The 22546-nt window shown below is 47.0% G+C and overlaps 1 protein-coding gene across 2 annotated transcripts in view; it reads right to left on the bottom strand.

The window, feature by feature from the left end:
• Positions 1 to 1567: 1567 nt before the first annotated feature.
• HUNK (hormonally up-regulated Neu-associated kinase) overlaps positions 1568 to 22546 on the bottom strand; it is a 46319-nt gene continuing 25340 nt past the window's right edge. The window contains exons 4-10 of one of the 2 annotated variants that reach the window (XM_032094977.1): positions 19909 to 20044; positions 19552 to 19679; positions 16232 to 16367; positions 12802 to 12970; positions 11878 to 11961; positions 6882 to 7062; positions 1568 to 4636 (exon numbers count right to left, since the gene is read on the bottom strand). In XM_032094977.1, coding sequence (XP_031950868.1) covers positions 3993 to 4636; positions 6882 to 7062; positions 11878 to 11961; positions 12802 to 12970; positions 16232 to 16367; positions 19552 to 19679; positions 19909 to 20044 — 1478 coding nt within the window. In that variant the 3' untranslated portion in view covers positions 1568 to 3992. The remainder of the gene's footprint in view (positions 4637 to 6881; positions 7063 to 11877; positions 11962 to 12801; positions 12971 to 16231; positions 16368 to 19551; positions 19680 to 19908; positions 20045 to 22546) is intronic. The other variant, XM_032094985.1, reaches the window with a different exon arrangement.

Genomic DNA, 22546 nt, shown 5'->3' with positions numbered 1-22546 from the left:
CCCACACAGCAGAAACAGAGAGAATCTCCTGTCTCTGGGGCTGGGAATGTGAAATGTTGAGTAAGTTTTGTTGTGAAGGTTGAGGCAGACCCGAAGCCAGCACGTGCAGATCAGTTCTTTCACAACTGAAATTTCCCTTCATGTTTAAACCAAGAAAAAGGCCGTGGATTTCTGTTCATGAGCTGTGAGGAAAGGTCCTGCCTGGGAGCACCTGTCACAGATCCCATTCCAGCATCCCTGAGCCTCCTGAAAAATGTCCGAGCCCTCTTGGCTGCTTTCTGCCAAATGGAGTCTGAAATCAGACATTTTCCAGATTTTATGAGGATTGGTGACCAGGTAGAGGAAACTCCCCATCAGCTCATTGGGATGTACAGGAAACATGGATCCAAGTCCACACACGGGCAAATTGTCTGGGAGCAGGCAGAGATGGGAGAGAAAAACCTCATTTTATCTAACAGCTATCTGGAAATAAAGCCTCTGATGACCTTTCTTGTTTTGGATTCTGTCCTTTCTGCTTGTAAGAGATACAAGGAACTGGTCTTTCCCCCCTTGTATAGGTAGAAGAGTGCTCTTCATACCAACATTAATAAATACCATATTTATTTTAATTTTAGAACAAGCTTAGCACCTCACCCTTGCTCAATAAACATCTTCTTTCTTCTCTCTTTGGCTCTTCATGCCCTGACATCAGCAGGCAGACAACAGAGATGCTCCTGCAAACTCCAAATCCCACCCTAGGCTCTATCTGGATGCCCTTTGTTCTTCTGTTTGCCTGTGCCCCAGGAACAGAAAGCATCCTGTGCCAGGCTTCCTTTGAGATCAAACATTGAAGAGTTCTGTAACGCTCCAAGGAAGCCATGTGGAGGGAGGACACACGAGATAAAATTGACCATTTGTGGCCACAAAGGATTGAAGAAGCAGGGAAGAGACAGGCAAAATCCAAAGTCCTGCACACAGCAGTAGGGCCCCCGAAATTTCTGCTCACTTCTGGATAAGCACAGCCTACATGAGCTTGGGGTGCTACAAGCAGTGAAGTTTTTTTAGTATTTAGCAGCCTATTTACAGGAGAAGTACAAAGACCAGCACCTTCAGCAACAGCTGCTGATTCCTGCTCTTTCTCGCTGAATATATCCAACACCTGTTTTTCCAGGCAGAAGAGCCTGAACAAAACCACTTTTACCACTCTGGATCCTGAACTGCTGCCCAGTGATCAGTCAGTTTGCGAAACCCTCCTGTAAGTGTTTCACAGCTGCTCCACTGACTCCACTGGGTTCTGCATGTGATCAGCAGCTCAGAAAGGCCCCACAGAGGTGTCTCCATCTTGCATCACAGCTCAAAACTGCTCTTTTATCGACACCCAACCTGAAGTGTAAGGTGTATTTTCAGCGCTGTCAAACAGCTTCCTGACAGGTTTGTGCCAAGCCTATGGCAAACACCAGAAAAAGATCTCAACCTTCCACTAGTCCAGGTTGCTCGAAGCCCCATCCAACCTGGCCTTGAAGTTTTTGTACTGAGATCATCTTTGCTACACAGTGACCCAGCAAACAAAGTCAGCAGTCTGTGGCAATCTTGTTCAAAAAGTACATATATTTAATAATGATACCAAATACAGCTTGTCCCCCCTGGAATTTCCAGTATGATATTTCAGTAGGTCCCTTCTGTGGTCACTGCAGTTGGACTGTACATAGCTACTGACTATGCTGAATACATGGTTACGCTTTAGCAGTGTAGTACTCATATATTCTCTATAAATATAATAAAAGATTTAACATTTGTTTTCATTCAGATTCTTACACATACTTCCTGTGTTTTCATACACAAAAAAAAACCAAAACAGAAAAAAACCCCATGTCTCCTTCCTGCCTCCCCCAACCTTTTATTGGGTTCCAAATAAACCTGAGTTTGTAATTCAAGTCAGCATCTGCCATCTGTTCGGGTATGTGAGTCTGAAGCACACAAAGGGGGGGACTCCAGTGGTCCCTGACTTCAGTGGTCCCTGCCCACTGGCCTGGCAGCACAAACATGTTCTTAGCACGAAGAGAATGAAAATGCTCTGACGTTTATAAATGAAGGAGCTAAAATGGCCCCCTGGGATGCACAGGTGCTCTCTACAAACAGAATGCAACACTTCTTGATCTGAAAATGGATAACATTGTTTCAGGGCTGTGTTTCTTATCCTATTGGGGTTTTCAAGTGTACCACAACTCCCTAAGAGGTGGGAGTCCTCACTCCACTCAAGGGTCCAAGATGCACATGGACTCTCCAGGACCGAACTGGTGCCAAACTCCAGTGTTGAGGGGAAGGTCTCACCTGCAGGGTGCTCTGGGCATCACTCTGCTGGTTTTTCCAGCACTGAGCAGTCCAGTTATCTGTCAGTATTTGGATTAATGTCCATTTTTTCCTGCAGATTTTGGTCTCAGACCCATGGCACACTGCAAACCAGGAACACAGGCTCAGCTATGGGCTCTGCTGGTGACCTTCTCCCCTGCCTCTGCTGCCCCTCTTGTCCCAGGCTCTCAACATCCTGCTCATGGAACTGGAAGGAAAACTTCTCAAACAGGGGTAACCCTCAGCATTTGCAGACACCAACGTGGCAGCAAAATTGTTTGTGAAAGTACGGATGCAAATAGGGCCTGGATTCCTCCTAGTGGCAAAATCCCCTCTTCCAGCAATAAGAAGACAACACCTCTGCTTCCTGGGTTTTGAAATGACATTCAGGGCTGGGAGCAGTGTGGGCCAGGGCTGCCCATGGGGGAACCAGACTGGAACAAGCTTTGCTGAGATGCTCTGAACACACAAACACGTACACAGGGGCGGTACAGATGAAAGAAAAGAGCAGTCTTTGTCTTTGGCTAAACCTTCTAATTTATAGGAAATGGTTTGAAGACAGAAACAGAACCAAAAAAATGTTGCCAACCTCTCAGATGTATCATTTACTTAGAAAAACAAGACTGGTATACAGAACATGGTGTCTTTTAAGAAAGTTAATCTTCACTGCTCATAACAATACCCAATTTTTGGTAACCACTACCATTACCAATCTTGGAGTATAAAATGGACTTGGTACAGGTTCATGTGTCCTTTATTGGTCTTTTTAATTCACTGCAGTCTCAGAGAAGCCTTCAGGTGTGTCCAATGCTGCCTTGCTGTAACAGGGGCTGATGTGGGGGGTTGGCTGATTGTTTAAACACAGCCTGTTGCAATCTGGATTTCTGTTTGAAGCACCTGCTTGCAGACCCCTCATATGAAAGGAACTGGCCTTTAATGCAGTGAATTTCCACATGATGACACTTGTTTTTAAATAATCATGTTTCTTGTGACATGATTAAATCATAGTTTTCTTTATGAAAAAAAGGATTGTGTTATTACCTACTTTATGTAATTAACAGTAAAATCTGCTTTGAATTCCAATATTCCCACTTTTTCTGAATTAGACCACTCATGTCTTTATTCAAGCTTCTACCACCTTCATCTTCTCGGCAGGGCTTGTCAGCAAGCTCACTTTGGACAGAGTATCTGGGGTTTTTCCCCTTGCCTGCCCCAGGAACAAAGCCTGCAGCAGGACCACGTGCTGTGTGGCACAGGCAGGCGGAGCAGGGACAGTCTTACCACAGATCCTGGCCCGGCATCCACAGCACCACTGATTTCCTGGAGGAACCAAACCCTCGGTGCTCACGGTTCTTCCAACCAACCTCGCTGCAACACCAGGTGAGAGCAGTGAAAATACAGATTCACGTAGCTCTTTCAGGATGTTTTACTGTACAGTCAGATGCCAAATGTGAATATTTCTTAACAACACAAGCAGAGCCCTCTTCTTTCAACTTTAATATGTAGGACAATGCCTTCCTTGCAAGCAAACCTCCAATTTCCTACGCTGCACCGCTGCGGGGTATGATGCAGTGACAGCAACATGCCTGTGGCTTTCCCTTCTTGCTTAAAGGAGAAAAAGGTTGGATCCCAGAGAAGAGCAGTGCAAATCCCAGGATGTCAGACTAACACTGGCCGCTGACAGCCTCTGTGTTGAAGGAAATCTGTGTGGGGCTCATCTGCTGCAGCTGAGGCATCCTGGCTTCCAGGGGCTTTTCGCTCGCCGACTGCATGGTCTGGTTCCTCTTCCGCAGCATCTGTCCGATCCCCATCATGGGGAACCTGCCCCTGCTTTTCACACAGTTTGGGCTGCCCAGGGGGTTGCTGGGGACCAGCTGAGTAGGGGACACTGCTTCTTCCTTTGCCGGATATGCTTTTTCTTCATACGTGAACGAGACCTGGGTGGGGTGGACGGGGGACGTGCTCCCTGGGGGAAAGAGCGGCGACAGTGTCCTTTCACTTGAGCTTTTGTAAGGGAAATTCATTGGTGAGCCTAAAATTCTGTACTGGTGAGAGGGGGAAACCTGGTCTATTTGGTCCTCTCTGTCAACTGACTCGAAGGAGTGCACAATATTCAGGATGAGAGGGGAGTCCTTTGCCCGGCCCCCGATCCGGGATGGCTCCGGCTGGGGAGACTCCTGCCTCTTGAGGAGCCGGGGGGTTCTGGGGGGTGGCTGCTGGACCTCCAGGTATTCCAGGGAGCTGGAAGTGACACAGCCCATCTTGGATGCCAGCGGCTCGTGGAAAGGGCTCACCCCACCGCAGGAGTCTGCAAAGCAATGGGAGAAGGAAGCAGAAGAGCACATTGCAGTTACCAGCACTGCCTGCCCCGGTGGGCAGCGGCCCACAGCGCCTCAAACATGTTCCAGAAGAACCTGATAAATGCACCAGCTACAACAAATGGTCTGGGATACACTCAGAACCCAATTCTCTGACCCTCACTTAATACTCACACCATTGTCTCCTGGGTAGTTTATCTGTCCCTTTCCTCACAGGCAGGAAAAGTGCTTAAACTAAGGACTTGAAAAGGAAAACCACAGATATCTTCAGCTGTTTGTATTAATTATATATCCTCTAAGGCTGTGCCTGAGAAATCTCACATTTCTCCTCTCTTAGCACAACTTCGTGTGGTTCTTGCTGGGCCTGTATTCACTGACACACCTAGAGACACAGGGGAGCACAGTGAGTTAATCCCCAATGGCTCTCCTTGCATTTTGGAACAAAATCTGTTCCTGGTTTCACACATGTAAATACGGAGTAGCAGCACTGGCCAGATTCAGGCTGCTACAGTTGGAACAGATTTGCTGCATCGACTTCAGCGAGAACCTTCCTCCAGCAAGGGCCAAAAATAAATGGAACAATCTTTGCAGCATTTGGCCCAGTCACACCAAACAGCTCGTGGAGAAGATCTGCTCAGTTCCTACAGAATGCTGGCACTGCCTTATGCCAAGCTAGGCACAAGCAAGCACGTTTTGCTGCCTTGATGGAAAGCTGTCCAAGGAGCCTGATTGCCAGGTCCCCCTAATTGAATTAAGTGGTAGCTATTCCATGAGTTCCCTCAGTCTCAAATCATCTGAAAAGGGTCTAACATCATTTAGCTCTGCCAGCGCTCAGGTCACAGCCACAAATCTCACAGGTATTTCTTGTGGAGGGATGGTCTTGTCAGGGGTTGAGACCTGAATGGATGAACAGGATGAAATCTCACACTTGTCTGGCAAAAGCAGGACTAGTTGGATCTGACCAGTTTCTTTCGAAAACTGGCCAAAATAATTTGACTATTTAAGATGTGTCAAAACATAGTTTCCATAAGCAGAGAAATGCTTTAGCTGAGATCTGCATGATTTTCAGGTTTCAGATCAAAAAAGCAGGGAAAAACATAAAGAAGGAAGGAATAAACAAGATTTACTTCCCCCTGCGCCTTCCTCCCAAAAGGGACAACAAATCTGAGCAAAATGGCCATTTTAAGTGGCTTTTTTTTACATTTTTCACAAGAAGTGCATCCCATTTCTGACCAGCTCTCTGGACTCCTGCCCCTTTGCAGCAGGGTGCTCGTGCTGCCACACAAACACTATTTGGACGTTTTTTCTCACGTCGAGCACAACAAATGATAAATTATCAAGTCACGAGAATGAGCATGAAAGCATCACAAGCCACCACTCTGAACAACCCCTGACGCCACAGTAAATGTTTTACATCACTCTATCTCCCCACACTGCTCTGTAGTGACCTCCCCTCATTCAGTTCCTTATTTAACATCACCTTCCTGCTCCTCAGTGTCTCCCATCCAGGTGTGCACTCCCCACACCCCATTTTCCCTGCTGGCTCCCCTTTTCCTGCACTCCTTTCTCTCCCCTCCTTTTGCCAGCAGCTTTCACCCAGCCCTCTCAGGCTGCCCTTTGTGATTAATGCTCTGCTCTCCTCCGGCTGTCACATCTTTTCCTTTCCCTGCTCATGCCTTCCTCCCTCCTTTTGCTGATGGGAAATTGCTGAGGTTGGCAGTCCCACCTGCCTTTCCTTGAGGCTGCCTCTTTCCCATTCCTCCACCATCAACTCCTCCCAGGGACTCCTCGAGGTCAGGGATTCTCCCGTGCTGCTCCTTAGCCCCCTCTCAGGAAAACACAGTGGCTGGTAGGAAGAAGTTTGGCTACCAGCTCTGGTTCCCCAGTGATCCGGGGTGGGTGGTGATGCTTTCAAAACACCAGCGTGAGTGTGGATGGCTTTGTGTGAGGACGTGTAAATACAGAAAGCAACTGGCTTTTTAAAGCACTGCAGGAATTCTGTCAAACACAGAAAGTGAGGATTCCTGACTGCTGAGCGCCATCATGGTCTCCTCAGGGCGTTTCATTCCCCGTGTGCCGACACTACCCAGGCCTCTTTCCCACACCACCCCCAGAGCTGACAGGGGATGCAAAGCCAGAGCCTCCCAAACACACAACACACAGGGCAGGACAGGCTCAGTAACACCACACCACACATGCACACACGGACCCACCGCTGGCCTTTCTCCCACTGACCTTTCTCCAGACCCCCAGCCTTGGTGACTTTCCGGTCCTTCAGCAGAGCCTTGGTGTTCTGGATCTGTGAGATAAGACAGGAAGAAGGCTGTCTATATGAAACTGGACTTTTCTCAGTTTTCTTTGGGAGCTGACGGTGAAGAATCTCCCCTTTCTTTTCTTGCTCTTTGAGTTTTTTGTCCTTTAGGTTGTAAAACAAACAAGAACAATTTGGTTTACTCAAGGGAAGTTTCAGTGACCCCCAGACCTACAAGGCGGATTAAGTACTATGTATTTACAAGGAACTTATTCTGACTACTCCGAGTAACTTCACCCTCCATGTCTCATTTTCCTCTCATCAGTTTGCCACGATTTCATGGCTCCCATCTGCTCTGACATTCAGGCAGTGTGAAAGCTGGTTTTGGAAAATTAAAGGAAAAGGAAAGCTTTTCTCTTGGAGCAAGCAGATAAAGGTTTGCGCTCCTCCATACCTGAAATACCCTACTTAAGCACCACAAAAGGTCTTTGATTTCTCTCACTCCCTCTGACATTTAAAAAGGTGAGCTGCAAAGTTTTAAAGAAGTTTAAAGCCTGTGGGTAATTTATCTTCTGTCCAGACAAGATCTGGAGGAATACAGCCCTTGCTTTTACAGCATCTCTGCAACTGCACAAGACATCGAGGGGGAGAAAATTACTGAGTCATCCCTTCCCTAAGCCCTAACTCCTGGCCATGATGGGGAAGGCAGCTGAAGGTGGGACTGCAAGAGCAAGATAGGTTTGATGTCCAGTGATGACAGAGGGAAAACAAAACCTGGGAGCAGGATTCTGAAGAGGCAACCAATTTTCAAAGTACTGTTTTACAATGAAAATTCATTGCATCTTCTTTCAGCCACTGGATTCAGCAAAGTGCTTAACACCCTTTACTGCCACTGATTTCTATTGTCTTATTTCACATTAAAAAAAAAAGTTTTGTTTGGTTTGGGGTTGTTTTTGTGGTCGCAGTTCTCATTTAAATAATATGTTTTGCTGCATCTGATTAAAAGGTCCCTGTAAGTACAAGTCTTTTTTAAAAACTGAAGGGAAGTTCCTTCCCCCAATTATGTGCCCATGTTTTTCTGATAATTATGCACTGCCAGTCTTGATTTTCTTTTGCAAGCTCACTCATAGACTGTGGAGTCTATGAAAAGCCTCAAAGTCAAGTGCACAAAAACCTGCGAGAGGAAAAGAAAGATGCAGAAGACAACTTGGGTTCTCCTGGGCCACAAAACAGCCCTGGAAGCAAAAACAGACACTGAAGAGGCAAAAATCTGGACTCATAATGAGCATTCCCAGCTCAGATGGAGCCTGGCTCCCTGCACAGATGGTGCCTGGGCACTGCTGGGCTCATTAACCTTTCAGGAGTTACAGAGTTGGAAAGAAGACCTGAACCCCAAACTAAAGTTTTCAGTGTTATTACAGACATGGTTAGGCAGGTGACTTGGGAGAACAAGGACCTGAGACCCTCTGTGAGCTCCTCGCTGGCTTCACCTCAGCTTCCCTCGTGCACGTGGTTTTTGCCCCCATCCATCCCTTATCTCCTCCAATTCCTTTCCCTCTGGCTAGCTGCAGCTAGCTGACCCTTCCACAGCCACAAAGGAGCCCCTCATGGAGCTGTACACCTTTGTCTAGCTTTGGAGGTGCCTGTCCATGCTGTGCTTGGAGCAGCATAGTGGCAGATCAGGCCCTGCACCATCCCTCCTGATGAGGGTGAGGTGGTAACAACAGCAAAAACAACAGCAGCAATACTACTACTAATAATGCTGTGGGAATATCACCCTGCCACAGTCAGTGGCAGGTGCACAGCTAATTCTGAGCCCACCACACTGTTTTTCCTCCCATGGCTCTGAAACTCTGCTGCCGAGTTCAGCAGAGACCGGGCTCTCCCCAGGATCTTTTTATAAAGGTACTTGTGAGGATGAGACTAAGTGGTGACTATATTAAGCCCACAGGAGCCAATCAAGACTGTCAGGAGCTATCTGCTATTCTGGATAGGTGAGGAACAATCTGCGTGCTGGTTGCTGCAGCCTCTGTCTGAGTGCAGGACGTTCCAGGGCTGCAGTATTTTTAGCCTGATGGTGCATGAGCCAAGCTGCAGCTCCTCACCTGCCCAGTGCTCCTGCCTTTGCCCTCACCCTGCTGGTATATTCTCTCAGGCACAGCAACACAGCCACTCCGCACAATGAAAGCGCCCCTGGCAAGGGAAATTCACATATCCGGTGCTGGCAATTAATTCCCTCACACTGGATGAACACTGCAAATAGTCTTAGAAGTATTTTTAAAACTACTAACGTTGCTCCTTAATGACCACGGTTGTGAGAGGCTCAGGACCAAAGTGCTGAACTCCCAAGGTGCCACACACTTACATTTGAAAAGGGAAGGAAGGTTCGTTCAGGGGAGCTATGGAAGTTCCCTCTGCACTGCAGAGTGCACGGCCGTGTCTTGCTGTCCCATAATGCAGGAGCTGTACCGGTATGTTACACTTGAATAGGTTGGGAATTACATCATCCTCTGCTATTTCCTGTCCTGACCTTGACCCTCAAACCTACTCTTAGTCCCAGCAATGGATTTGAAAGGCAGATAAAGGATATTTGCCTTGGCCATGACTGAAGTGGTGATAGGACAAGAACACCAGTTTTTAAAAATCGCGAATTCCAAGTCTGAGCCCACTAGCTCCCCTGGATTCACTGAAGGGACAGCCATACATCCCAAGCCCACTTCCACAAAAAAAAAAGAGAGATGGAGAGAGCCACAGACTCCTGCTTGCCTCCCTGTCCCTGCACAGCCCGTCCGTGCTGAGCACCTCAGTGACACCAGCCTGGAAACAGTCTGGGTACTTCACACCCACGGCAGCCTTGGCCCCTCTCGAGATCCGGTGGAGAAGAGGGGCAGGACATGACCACTGCCCATGTGCCCCTGCCTGCCCCAGCTGCTGGCAGCCCCTCCTGAAGCCAAGTCCTTATTTCCCATCGCTGGAGAGAGGTGGGAGAAATTCCATCGTCTGCTGAAGCCGTAGCTGACCATCCCTCCTCCTGCTATTCCCATGGCAACCTGCAGCTCTGCTGCGGTGCAGTGCCTGCCTAGGGACCAGTGGTTCCCAATTCCTGCTCTGGAAATGGTGAGGAGGGAGAAGGGGATTCCATCTCCAGCTCACGAACCTTCCTGAGCTTACAAAACCCCTTCCCCTGAGTCCCAGTGGCACCCACTGAGCTGGACACTGCCAGAGCTGTGTTACTCCCACATGGAGGCATCTTAGGAGAGATGTCTGCCTTAGTTACAAATGGCAGCAGCATCCCAGGCTGTGCATTCACCCCTGTGTGCTGCTTCACCTGTTCTGCTACAGTAAAAGTAACGTTACCCCACGTGTAAGTACAGCTGAAGTGACAGAAAACACTGTACAGTCAGAGAATGGGTTGAAAGGGACCTTAGAGCCCATCTCCACCCCCTGCCATGGGCAGGGACACCCTCCCCTAGCCCAGGTTGCTGCAAGCCCCATCCAACTTGGCCTGCACTTCCATGCTCAGCTGTGCCCATGCAGCAGGAGAACAGACTGGGTTATTATCATTATTCTTGCAGTGTCTGCACAGTGAGTGCATCCTGGTAACTACTCCAAGAAAGACATGACACCCCCTCATCCTCTAAACAGCTGCCCTGGGACTAACTCCGAGTGCAGGAGAGGCTTTGGAGGGAGCTTCTATCCCTAAGCATGCCTACAAACCAACCTGGGGCCATACCCCAGCACTGCTGTTAGTTTTCAGTTTTCCTGAGAGAAGTAAACTTCCCGGGCAGGCCTTGCTCAGCCTCCCCTGCACGGGAGCAGAAGCTGTGAGCCGATCCCTGGAGAGTGCAGAACCCCAGAGCGCAGTGGCTCTGTCACTGCACAGGGAAGTGACACCAGCAGCCTGTCCAGGGAGAACCAAGATGCTCCATGCAGTATCTGCAGCATTCAACTCCCGGTACCTGCCGCTGTTTCCAGGGAATGTTGCCCTGCAACAGCCTGAATAAGCTGTGAGAGCTTTGTGAGATATCATATTCATTGAGTCTATCCACTGCTGATCCATTTCAAGTAAGATGGTTTTGATTTGCTCAAGACAAGAATAAGTACTTTGCCCTAATATTTCCATGTGGCTTGCAGTTCAGCTTGTCTTGCAAGCAGCCTTTATAATAAACAAAACCAGCCACGACACAAATCTGCCCCTGCAATTAGATCATCAATCCAGTGCTGAGGAGCAGCTTTTGAAACAGGCAGACTCCTCAAGAATGCTGCTCTTTGTGTTGGCAGGGAAGACTTGCACAGCTCATATTACTCCTGTAATTTTAGTGCTTGGCAAAGAATCAGCCAGGGAAGAAAAATCCTGCTATGGTTTAATACAAAATACCTTCTCTGCTTGCAGGCAAGAAGACGAGAGACCAATGGAGCAAAAGGTTGAATCTTTTGTCTGCCCAGGGGAATTCCTTCATGATGCAGTGGGCTGATCCTGCATCACTTCTGCTAAGCAGCAGAGAAAATTAAAGAGTGTTGTGATAATACAGTTTCACTGTCCCGGCAGCCAAGCCAGGGTTGGCCCAGGACACCAGGAGGGTCACCCGGGCTGTCACTCAGCTCTCTGCCCTACACCAGCAAGGTCTCAAGGCTCAAAGCCTCAAAAACACTCAGTCTTTATCTTTTTATAACGCCAGCAACTTGCACCCCAGAATGAAGCTATGGAGCCCCGAGTTTGCATCATTTTGCTGAACAGAGATTTAAAAACATTTAATTTCTTACAAAACCCTGAAAGTCACCTTTCTATTTCCTCTCTAGGGGGTTGCTATTTGTTTCTTCGAAAAGAAATAAAGGGAGTTATTTGTCCTGCACAGGCAAGACCACAGGTCTTTTTTTTTCTCCACAGGTCCACAACCCCATCACCTAAATCACAATCACCAAGGATGCTCAGATTCAATCTGCTTTCAAAGCACTTCAACAAGCTTTGGTGAGCTTTACCTCATAGGAGTCTTTATTTGCCTTGTACTTTTCTATCTGGTATAGCTGGTTCTTGTGGCAAATACTGTCCTGGCCTTCAGCCTTCTGTGGAGAGAAAAGCACAGAAAAGTAAAATACGTAAGATAATTAGAGAAAACCAACGTTCAATTACCGTACCCACTCTTGGCATTCAGTGGAGGAGCATCGGCTTACAGGGATGATGGATTTGGTCCATTACATTTTAAATATCATTGGTGGCATCACCATTAATGTGAAAAGAACTGAGGAAAAAAAAAACTAAGAAGCTGTTGTCAAATTGGAAGGGCCAAGCCATGCTCAGGGGCCAGGGAGATTAGATCAAGTAAAACTTTCAGCTGAGTTTTCGCTTAAAAGCTAAAGAAGCTTAAGAGGTCTTAAGCTTCCTCTTGATCTCCTGAATCAAATGACATTGTGTTACTGGTATTCCAAGCAGCAGAACTATCTCAACACAGGGACACAGCACTTCACATCACACACCAAAGGCTCTGCATGCCACCAGTTTGCTTTCTGCAGGATAACTGCCCTCCCTGCAGTTACAACTTCCTCGTGAGGGGAACAGGAGTGACAAGCACTGATCTCTGTGGTGACCAGGGACAGGGAATGGCTGGAGCTGTCGGGGAGGGTTAGGTTGGATATCAGGAAAAGGTTTTTCCCCCAGAGGGTGCTGGGCACTGCCCAGGCTCCCCAGGGAACGGGCACAGCCCTGCAGAGCTCCAGGAGCGTTTGGACAGCGCTGCCAGGGATGCACAGGGTGGGATTGTTGGGGTGTCTGTGCAGGGCCAGGAGCTGGACCGGACGGTCCTTGGAATATTCTGTGGTTCTGTGAGATCAAATGCCAGCAAACCAGGACAATTTTAGCCTTTTTTTTCCCCTCCTCCCCCAGCAGTGGCACGAGGCAGTGCTCACCCTGAGGCTGGCCAGGTAGCGCTCCAGCTTCTTGTTGAGCAGGAAGTAGATGGCCAGCGTGTGACTGGCCCTGTTGGAGAGCACAGTGTTGATGACATCGCTGTTCTTGTAGCCCAGCTTCTCAGTCATGTGCAGCAGGACGCTCTGGCTGAGGTCCTCCAGGTGAATCCTGCACAGAGAGAGGCAGGACAGGATTTTTGGACCGTCCTCCCAGTGACAGAGCCTCGGGGGGACGAGGCAGAGCGTCAAGAAGAGGCCCCAAGGGCTCGGTAACACAGGGGTGATTAGTTCCATTCTCCCACGAGCAGGCAGGGAAAGGAGAGATATCTGGGAACCACAGGAACTGCAGGAAGCTGAATGACCAGGACTCTGTCCACTGTGTCCATCCCTGATGGGAAATGGCACCATGATGCTCAGGCCATTTGTTACCCTCCATCTGACCCTGAAGACCATCCCGACGATCCATCTGGTTTTGAAAGGAAAGAGGTAAAACCCAACCCAGATCTGGCTCTCTGCAAAGCCCCTTTCCTTGTAATCAAACAGCACTGAGCTGAGCTTCACCCCCTTACCTGCTGCACAGCATCCATGCACTAATTAGCTAGGGAATTTCCTGCTGGAGAAAGGGGATGTACAGGGTTATTCCAGCAGCTCAGAACGGCAACACTGCTGTTACACTCCTGTCACAAGCACAAGCCATGTTTATGTCTCTCTCTTCTATAAAGTCTGGAACAGTCTCAGCCAAGGCAAGAAAAGCAGTACAGAAGTCTTGTGGAAATGCCAAAGCATTGGCTCAGTCTGAGTTAAAACCAGATTTTTCCAAAGAACTCTGCTCCTATTTAGACCTCTAAATGGGCTGGCCAGCTTCCCAGAGGTACCCGTCAGCTCCCATCCATCTCCAGAGAAATGCTGGGTTTCAGCTGTTTCTAGAGGATATTCCTCACTCCTAATACCAAGCCTAATATCAGAGGGAGCTTATTTTGCAAGCTTCCCCCTTCCAAGGGATCCCTCTCCACCTTTCCCACTCCTGCCCCAGCTCTGATGTACAGGACTCAGACAAGATGTCAAACACAGTCTGGGAAATCTCAAATAACTCGTTCCCTTTGTTCCCTGTGCTTATGAACACTTGTTCTGCCCCTAAGGAATGCTTGGGGTTGGGTTTTTTTTTTCTCCCAAGCTCAAAAGCAAAACTTATCTTGGCCACTGCACGTTGAGACATCTGGGCAGCAAAAGAAATTCAAGCAATTTCAACTTGAAGTGCTCAGCAAAATGGGAAATTTTTGCTTGCCTTCAGGGAATTTCTTTAACAAAAGCAAGCTTATGAAAAGCTTGGGAAAATATTCTCCTGAAAATGCAGTTTCTGCTGTTCTCCCACCTTATCTCCATGCTCTTCCCCTTCCTACCACGCTCCTGTCTTGGGAACAATGGGTGTTACCCCCAGAGCAGTGGAAGGGCCCTGCAAGAACGTAACACCACTCCTTCAGTGTTGATTAAGAGAGGAATTGATTCTTTGCAAATTCAGCAGTGGGTTTTCCACACACTATTTCACCACACCTTACCCATATCTGCACACTGAGGAAAAATAGGAGAAATTTCATGGAAGCTGACTCTAGTCGTACTTTCTGAGACAAGCTCAAAAGGAGCCAGGCCACGTCTTTAAAATATTTAAAACTTTGCAGATTATTTTCCCTATAAAGCTCCAGTATGACAAAGTCTAGGTAGGTCAAGCCTGAGGCATCAACTAAATGAAACAAAAGTAATATTATAAAGAAAAGAAAGAAAGAAAGAAAGAAAGAAAGAAAGAAAGAAAGAAAGAAAGAAAGAAAGAAAGAAAGAAAGAAAGAAAGAAAGAAAGAAAGAAAGAAAGAAAGAAAGAAAGAAAGAAAGAAAGAAAGAAAGAAAGAAAGAAAGAAAGAAAGAAAGAATCTCTTTAAAGGCTTTTATCGTTTACAGCTTCACATGAAATTTGGTTTCAGATAGAAGGAGTATCTATTTTTCTCTTAATTTCTGATAAAATGATTGCAAAAGCAGCGCAGTGAGAGAACAAAAAGGAGGAAGGAAGGAAGGAAGGAAGGAAGGAAGGAAGGAAGGAAGGAAGGAAGGAAGGAAGGAAGGCAAGCAACTGTTCTATTGCAACAGCAAAGCACAGCATTCCATACTGATGTTCCCTTTGAAAATACTTCTAATAGGAAAGGATTATAGTTGTTCTTCTTGTTGTTGTTATTATTACTGCTTTATATTACCCTATACACACATAGGCATGAGCAAACTTATGTCTTCTCTGCAGTTCAGCACGGCATTTTCTTCCCTTTTTTCCACAGGATCCCTTGCCTTCTGGGGAGATTGATTCCATAAATAAAGAGCAGTGCACAGCTATTCCAGCCACGAGAGGCTGGAACAGCATTTGGAATAGGGCTTGGACACCTCACTGCACCAATACCTCTGGAAAGGACCCTTCCACCACAACCTGACGAAAGCCTTACAACTCTCATCTAGGAATTAAGAAACAGAGGTGTGGAAATGCCCCTAAAAAAGCAAAAAACTGTGAAAGTACGTTCAAGCCCTATTTCTTTTGCATTTTTTTCCTCTTCTCAAAGAGGAGCCAGTAAATCCTGCAGGTCCTGGGTAGAGTATGAGACACAGCTGGAGGGCTTTGATACAGGAAGGAGGTTTTATCTGATCAAATACAGACATGTAATTCCAAGTGAGTTGCCTGAGGCTTCATTTACAGTCACTGGAGAGGAACTTTTATCTCCAGGGCACAAAGTCATCCTAAGGCAGAATCAGAGAGAAGTCAGATGAATGGTTATGTAAAAAGTGCCCTTATTTCTCTCCACTGACTGCAACTCTACGCTGCAGATGTTTCAAGTCGAGCAAGATTATTTATAACCAAACTGGACCACAAGCATCTTCCCTTCTTTCTTTTTCCCTGGATGGATGTTTGACTGACCATGAGATTTGTTCTCTGCCTGCTTTTAGCCACATATTCAGCAGGGTGCAGGTATTCAACACCAACAACCAACAAAGCGAGACCATTAAACCCTGACCCTTCTCACCACAGTTTGCATATTCCCTTCATCCACAGAACCTCACAAACAGGCAGAGGCCCTCCTGGAGAAGCAGCCTGGCTTTTACTGACCAAAAGTAAAAGGAGGAGATCAGAACTGCCTGTCACACCCCCATTCCCAGGCCTGCAGCCAAGTAATCAGAAGATCTGCACCCCAGCCCACCCTGCAAATAATGCACTATCTGCCAGCTTCCAGTTTAAGGCATTGCTTTTGGCCATTTCAAGCAACACAGGGCCAATCCCAATAATGCTTAGGATGGAGTCACAAAAGCAATTCCTAGGATGTGTCACACAAAAGGAACTGGAACACCAGGGAGATAATGCACAGGCACCATGGCAGGTTTTCTCCCCCCCTCCCCGCTGTACCTGTTTGGATAGGTGACATTGGGTGGTGCTCTTCCAGGGTAGTTCTCATTGAGCCACCGATTTGCCAGGGCCTGCTGGATGTTTGGTCTCTTTGCAGGGTCTGGCTCCAGCAGAGATCGCAGGAAGTTTATGGCCGCTGTGAAGAGATCAAGGAAAAACCCCAACCAACAGCTCTGTCATCTGCTTTAGGACTTTCACAGGAGATGAGTTACTACAGGTGAGTAGCCTGAACAAGAGCACACTAAAAAGGAACATTTTCCTTCCTGCATGCTCCAGTGTCCTTGAGAAAATGAAGAACTGGTAAGGGATTAGTAACTAAAGCAAACAATTATTTACAGTCACAATGATTTACAGAGTTATAAAGGAGAGGGGAAAAAGCACTTTTTGTCTCAGAGCTCATTTGAAGTTTTGGAACAGGTGAGCCAACATTTAATTTTCACATGAGGGCAAGAGGCTGGAGCCAGGTCAGAGACAAATCGCTGTGCTTGAAGCAGGAGATGGAGCAGGGCTCAGTGGAGGGGAGGGAAGGGATGCAGACCTGGGAAGGAAGACACAGCAAATTTGGCTCCCTTTGACATTATAAGGATAAATTCTCCCTTGGCTTCCATCCAACGTACAGTCAGCTGCAGAAGGTTTCAGCCAAATTAAGAGAGGACAGCAAAATAAACAGGCTTTGTTTTGTTCTCCTGAACCTTCAACTTTCAATGACATTCAACCACTCCTCCTGAGTTTCTTGCAAAAATGCTCAATTTTTAAGTCATGTGCTTCTGACATGATTAGGAGCAATGAAATCAAGTGATTTGCCTGAAAACTCACAAGAAGTGCCTCTCTGAGCTGAAAGTAAACTCTGTTTTAACTAGGTTTGGTCTTTATTCCTCAAATTATCAAGGCTAGATTTCACTGCTCCTCCATGTAATTTAGGGAGAATAAAACACCTGCAAAAATCAGGTTTCAGCTGGAGAGAGGGCCCTCTCTGTGTCAAGAAGCTTACGTGTGCAAGAGAGATGTATTACTCTGTATTTACCAGTTCAGCCAGGCATCAGCTGGGCTTTTTCTAATCTCTCCCTTCACTAACCACTGATTTATGTGAGATACTTTACTCAAATATTCCCGAGTATTTTTGTTATTATCCTGCAGCAGCCACGTTGCAGGAGCAGCAGGAAGAGCCTACATCCGAGTTCCCAAACTTGCTGGAAGCTGCTCTCTGCGTGCCTGGTGTGCCCTCTTCACCCCCATCACAGCAAACAACAAACCCCTTGTTCTCCCATTTCATCCCCTCTCGCTCCAGTGCTTCCCCCACATCTGTGTTAGAAACCTCACAGGTCCCATGGGTTCAGAGCCAGAGAAATCCCCAAACCCACACTCCCTCCTTCAGCACCACCATGCTTGATCTCCAAATCACCCAACATCTCCTTAAAAATCCTACTTCTCCATCCCCACCCTTGCCAAGAGGCAAACTACTTAAATAAAGCTTGTGAAGTGCCACAGATCAACAGATTCAGACTGGGAGAAACTAATTCTGGAGTGAAGATTCCCCCCTGGAAGCTCCCAGACCTGGGCAACAGAGATGAGCAACAGCACCTTGGCTGATTTGAGTTCAGATGGCACAAGGAGCTTTTCCAGCTAAGCCACACAGCTGTGGGACAACAAAATGATTTCCCCAGGGAGCAAACATGAGGGAAAAGGAATATGTGTAAGGTGAACACCAACTTCCTGACCATCTGACCTCTGCTCACCTAAAATCAATAACCAGATAGCTGCTGTTCAAGAAGCTTAATGAGAAACAGGTTCCTAAGCGGGAAAACCAAACACCAACTCCAAAATTTCCCTGTTGCTACCCAGATTGCTTTGGGTGCTCACTGTCACCCAGCATTTTAGGTCACACAAATGAAGTGTTTTCCTGCTCAGTGATAAGACTGGCTACCTGCATGATGGGACTGTGTGTTCAGTAACCAGGAAATTAGATATTGAAAGACAATGTACTGAGCATGCAAAACAGACTCCTGTAAAAATGCTCTACTTTATAGATGAATTAATGGAAACTAAGACCCAATTAAAATAGAAGGTCCATAAACCCAAGAAGGTAACAAACCCCTACAATTCAGAGAGCAGAGGAGCAGAGTTTCCGCCCAGTGACCCCAAGCCTCACGGCGGCGGGAACAAATGTCACCTTAAATCACACTGTGCCATGTCACTGAGCTCTCATGGCCCATGGCTCGGGTCAGGCACTGATGGGCACCTTTGTCCACAGTGAGCAAAGGTTAACATGTTTAAATCTAGTCCATTAATTTGCCACCATCTCTCTGCAAGTTCAGGCTGCTGGGGCTCTCACAGGATAAACAAAATACTGCCTTCCCTGGGGACCACAGTGTCAAGTGAGCTACAGATGCTACAGAGAGAAAATCTGGTCTCCATTGTTAAGTGGCAGGATGGATGAAACAGCGAAACGAAGCCTGTCAAAAGCAATGTGATCTTTTTTGCTGCTCAGGGTCTGGCCTTCTACCGGGTGGAAGGTGGAACCCTGAATCTGTACTTGGAGAATTCACCTTGTGACTCAACTCCCAAGGGCTTTTTCTTACACCCTCTAACAGCAGTTTCCATTCCCTTTTTGTGTTTGCAATCTTTTAATTTTATCAAAAGCCCTTTGCAAACAGGCTGCCAGGGTAGGAGACAGAAGCTCTCCATGGACAACAAATTTGGCATAAAAAAAATAAAACCCAGCCACCAAATAGAGCTTGTTCCAAATGCTGGCAGTGGCCTTGCTACAAGCTGAAAAGTAATTCTGTTGCCTAGTGACATGGCTCTGAAGCAGGAATTAATATTTCTAATACTAAGACATCAACTAATTTGCATTTTGTGAACACGCAAAGGTTATCCCAGGTAACTGTCCCAAAATAACTGAGTGCATGTCATTATTCTGTAATAAATGTGAGGTCATTTGAGGCAGTTTATCACTCAACCCCAGTCATGATAATGCCCAGGGATCTGTTATTCGAAAATAATCTGTTATTCCATCCTTACCCTGTGCTAAAATCTTCTCGATGTGCAAAACTGACCAACTGCTCTACAAAGACAATTCCACAGAATTTCAAAGATTTGTTCCTTCTCTCATATTCAGCACAACTTGGTGCTTCTCCAGAAGACAAAGCAAAAGGAATTCTGCTACATCAACTCTTGCAGGTCTTCCAGAGGCCATAATGAAAAAAGGAATTTTTCCCAACTAGCACAACACACCAGCAGCATGACTCACAATCCGTAATTCCATGCAACACCTCTGATCCACTGGATCTGGACAGGTCCCAGCGACCCCCCTGGATTACCTGAGGAGAGCTGGGTGGGAAAGGGGTTCATTTCTTTGTCCACCATTTTTTGGTACAAGGCTCTCAAGCTGAATGGCTCCACAGTGAAGGGTAATGTTCCGGTCAGCATGGCGTACATGTTCACCCCACTGAAAGAAAACACACAGAAAAAGAAACCAAAGTGACCGGGAGCAAGGAAGAATTTAGGTTTTAGAGACTGTACTTCATCTTTAATCTCATCTGACAGTTATTACAGGGTTGATGCCCCATCTCTGAGAGCATTTCAGGTCAGGTCAGATGGGGCTCTGAGCCACCTGATCCAGCTGGAGATGTCCCTGCTCATTGCAATAACAATTATAAACTTGAGAAGTAACTCACATGGACCAAACGTCTATTTTGGGCCCGTATTTCTTCCTTGCCAGAAGTTCAGGGGCTGCATATGCTGGGCTCCCACACTGGGTGCTGAAGGGATCAGAATAACCCAAGATTCCTGCACAGTTGCTCAATCCAAAGTCTGTGAAAGGCACAGAGACACAGTTATGAAAGAGAGACACAGTCAAACTGTGCTAGAGCACAAGTTGAAAAGAAGGAACATTTCTTCCAAAAGCTAAGCAACAAACTCCCTAAGGAGAAAAAGAACTCATCCACATGCAAAAATTTTATGTAATTTGCTTCTACGAGGCGCTAAATAGCCAGAGGCTTCTACAAACAATAAAAAGAGGCTTAGAACATGCACAATTATCCATTTCATACACAAAGCAACTACATTTTGCTGGCAACTGGACGGCAACAACCAGAGCTGAGCTTGTCCCAGGTCCTGAGCCACCTCCGGCTGCCGTGGCTTCCACACTGCAGCAGGACATTATGGAGGGGACAAGGTGAAGTGGGATTTCTTCAACATTCCCTCTAAATCGTGTAAATGAACCATCAGCTGTAAAGGGGGGTCCCTTTCTGGGGCTGCTGTGGTGATGCACAAACACAGAGGATTCGGCTCTGGAATAACACACAGAGACCTTGGGGCAAGAAGGGGAATGGCTTGACTTGGCTGCCCCCTCCCTGACTTCTGCCTTGAGTTATTGTATTCCTGGCCCCTGGGTGTATCTGACACTCTCGTGGCAGTAATAACGAGGGACTGGCAAAGCTGGCACTGGAGACAAGAGGGAGCCCCTCAGCAGGAGGGGCTGCAGTTTCCCAAGTGCTTTCAGGCAGCCCAAGGGTGTTCCCAACATCTCCCTGCTGTCTGCTCCAGTGCTGGTGTGGCTGCAGGCCAAGATGGGTTTAGGGAACAACAAATCCCATTCATTAAGAGTTGGACTCGTTGATCCTTGTGGGTCCTCTCCAACTCAGAATATTCTGTGAATCTCTGAAAACCACCAGTATTAAGAACACTGACACCTGATTAATTCCTCGGTATCCTCTCTCAGTCATTAATTTGTGGCTCTTTTCTTACCTGCAACTTATTTGCACTGGACTTGCAGTGCTGGCCTGTCCTTCAGCTTTCACCCCACTGAAAATCAAGTTTGGCTGAAATTTGAGGAGTTCCTCGAGGTATTAGAAGCACCCTGACAGGGCAGATACATAAGCCTTGTTCCTTCACAAAACCAGGCAAAGTATTAAAATGCTTACAAAAAAATGCAATTATAACAGTGCCTGGAAGAAACCTAAATGATGGCACAGTGCTTTCCACTCGACTGGCTGCCTCTCTGAGAGCCAGGCAGGCACAGGGGAGACAGGAATCACCATCTTTCACAGCTAAAGAGGCTCACTGGGGGTTTTCCTGGAGAACGCTGTCAAAACTGAAGGGAGAATCAAGACAATTTCCTTGCCTCTGATGGAAAACAATTGTCTCTGGACACTGCTTAATCATCCCTGCTAGAGATGTACCATCCCCGGGGCTTTTACAAATACTGCAGAGGATCCATTAACTTAATTAATGTATTCATTAGCTGTGGCCTGAGATGAGTTCTGTCAACTATAAAACACTTTTTAAAACTCAAAGAAATAATATCTCCCCATAGTTTTATTCCTGGTCCTTACCCTGCTGTGTCATGCCAGCTCCAAATTACTTGACTGTACTATGATGTTTTACAGTCACAGGATACAAGGGCTGTATTCTGTGATGGTGTCAATCAGCATCCCTCCATCAGTATCCGTGGAGGGATACTCTGGGAGAGGTTTTCATTCTCTTATTTGCTTCAGTTGTAAACCCCTTCCTTATTCACTTCCTTCAGCCCATTCATTTCAGCCGCTATGCTTTTTTCTCCCTGTTGAAATGCAGAATGTGTGCAAACAGATGCATCCTGGGGACAGGGATTCCATAGCCATGGAGATGAGAATATTGTTATTAACACTGTGGCAGCACAACGTGATCACAGTGTGATTTCCATTGTTTTTATTAAGGATGCATTGCTGATTTTGATAAGAACAGTGCGACCACCAGCACTGATAACCTCGTTGCCACTGCCTGCCTCTGCCTTGGGCTCCCTTTCAAGAAGCCCAGCAAATTACAGAATTCAGATCAAAGGCCACCCTTGGTTTTCCAAAGTAAATATTTTGACATGGGAGCTCCACCACCCCCACCACTCGTGCTATCGAAGCATCATCACATTGCTCTACTCCTCCTCAACGCCTCCAGGGAATCCACATCAAGCTATGGATGCACGGCTATCCCTGGAGCTCTGCCAGTCAGAACAGGGAAAGAGCTGTTAAATACAAGCTCCTGGACAAGCTGGACCAGCAGAGCTCCACAGAGCTGGGCATCCCAGCAGGATGCCAAGAAATTTGCGTGGTCCGTGAGCGGCTTCTCCCGCTGTCTTTATCAGACACTGACCGCATGGGCTGGTAGATAATGAGGAGTGAATTATTTCCGACAGTTCCAATCCTGATGTTCTTCAATGTGATTAACAGACTGCTAAGAGTAAGTCCTCTCAAAGGGAATTTTGCCAAGAAGAATATCTAAGAGCAGGTTCTAAACCCCCTTGTCACATAGCCAAAAGGAGGAACAAATCCAAGGTGC

This window comes from Corvus moneduloides, chromosome 2 (genome assembly GCF_009650955.1).
Source record: "Corvus moneduloides isolate bCorMon1 chromosome 2, bCorMon1.pri, whole genome shotgun sequence".
NCBI lineage: Eukaryota > Metazoa > Chordata > Aves > Passeriformes > Corvidae > Corvus > Corvus moneduloides.
This window is presented reverse-complemented; position numbering and strand designations above follow the sequence as displayed.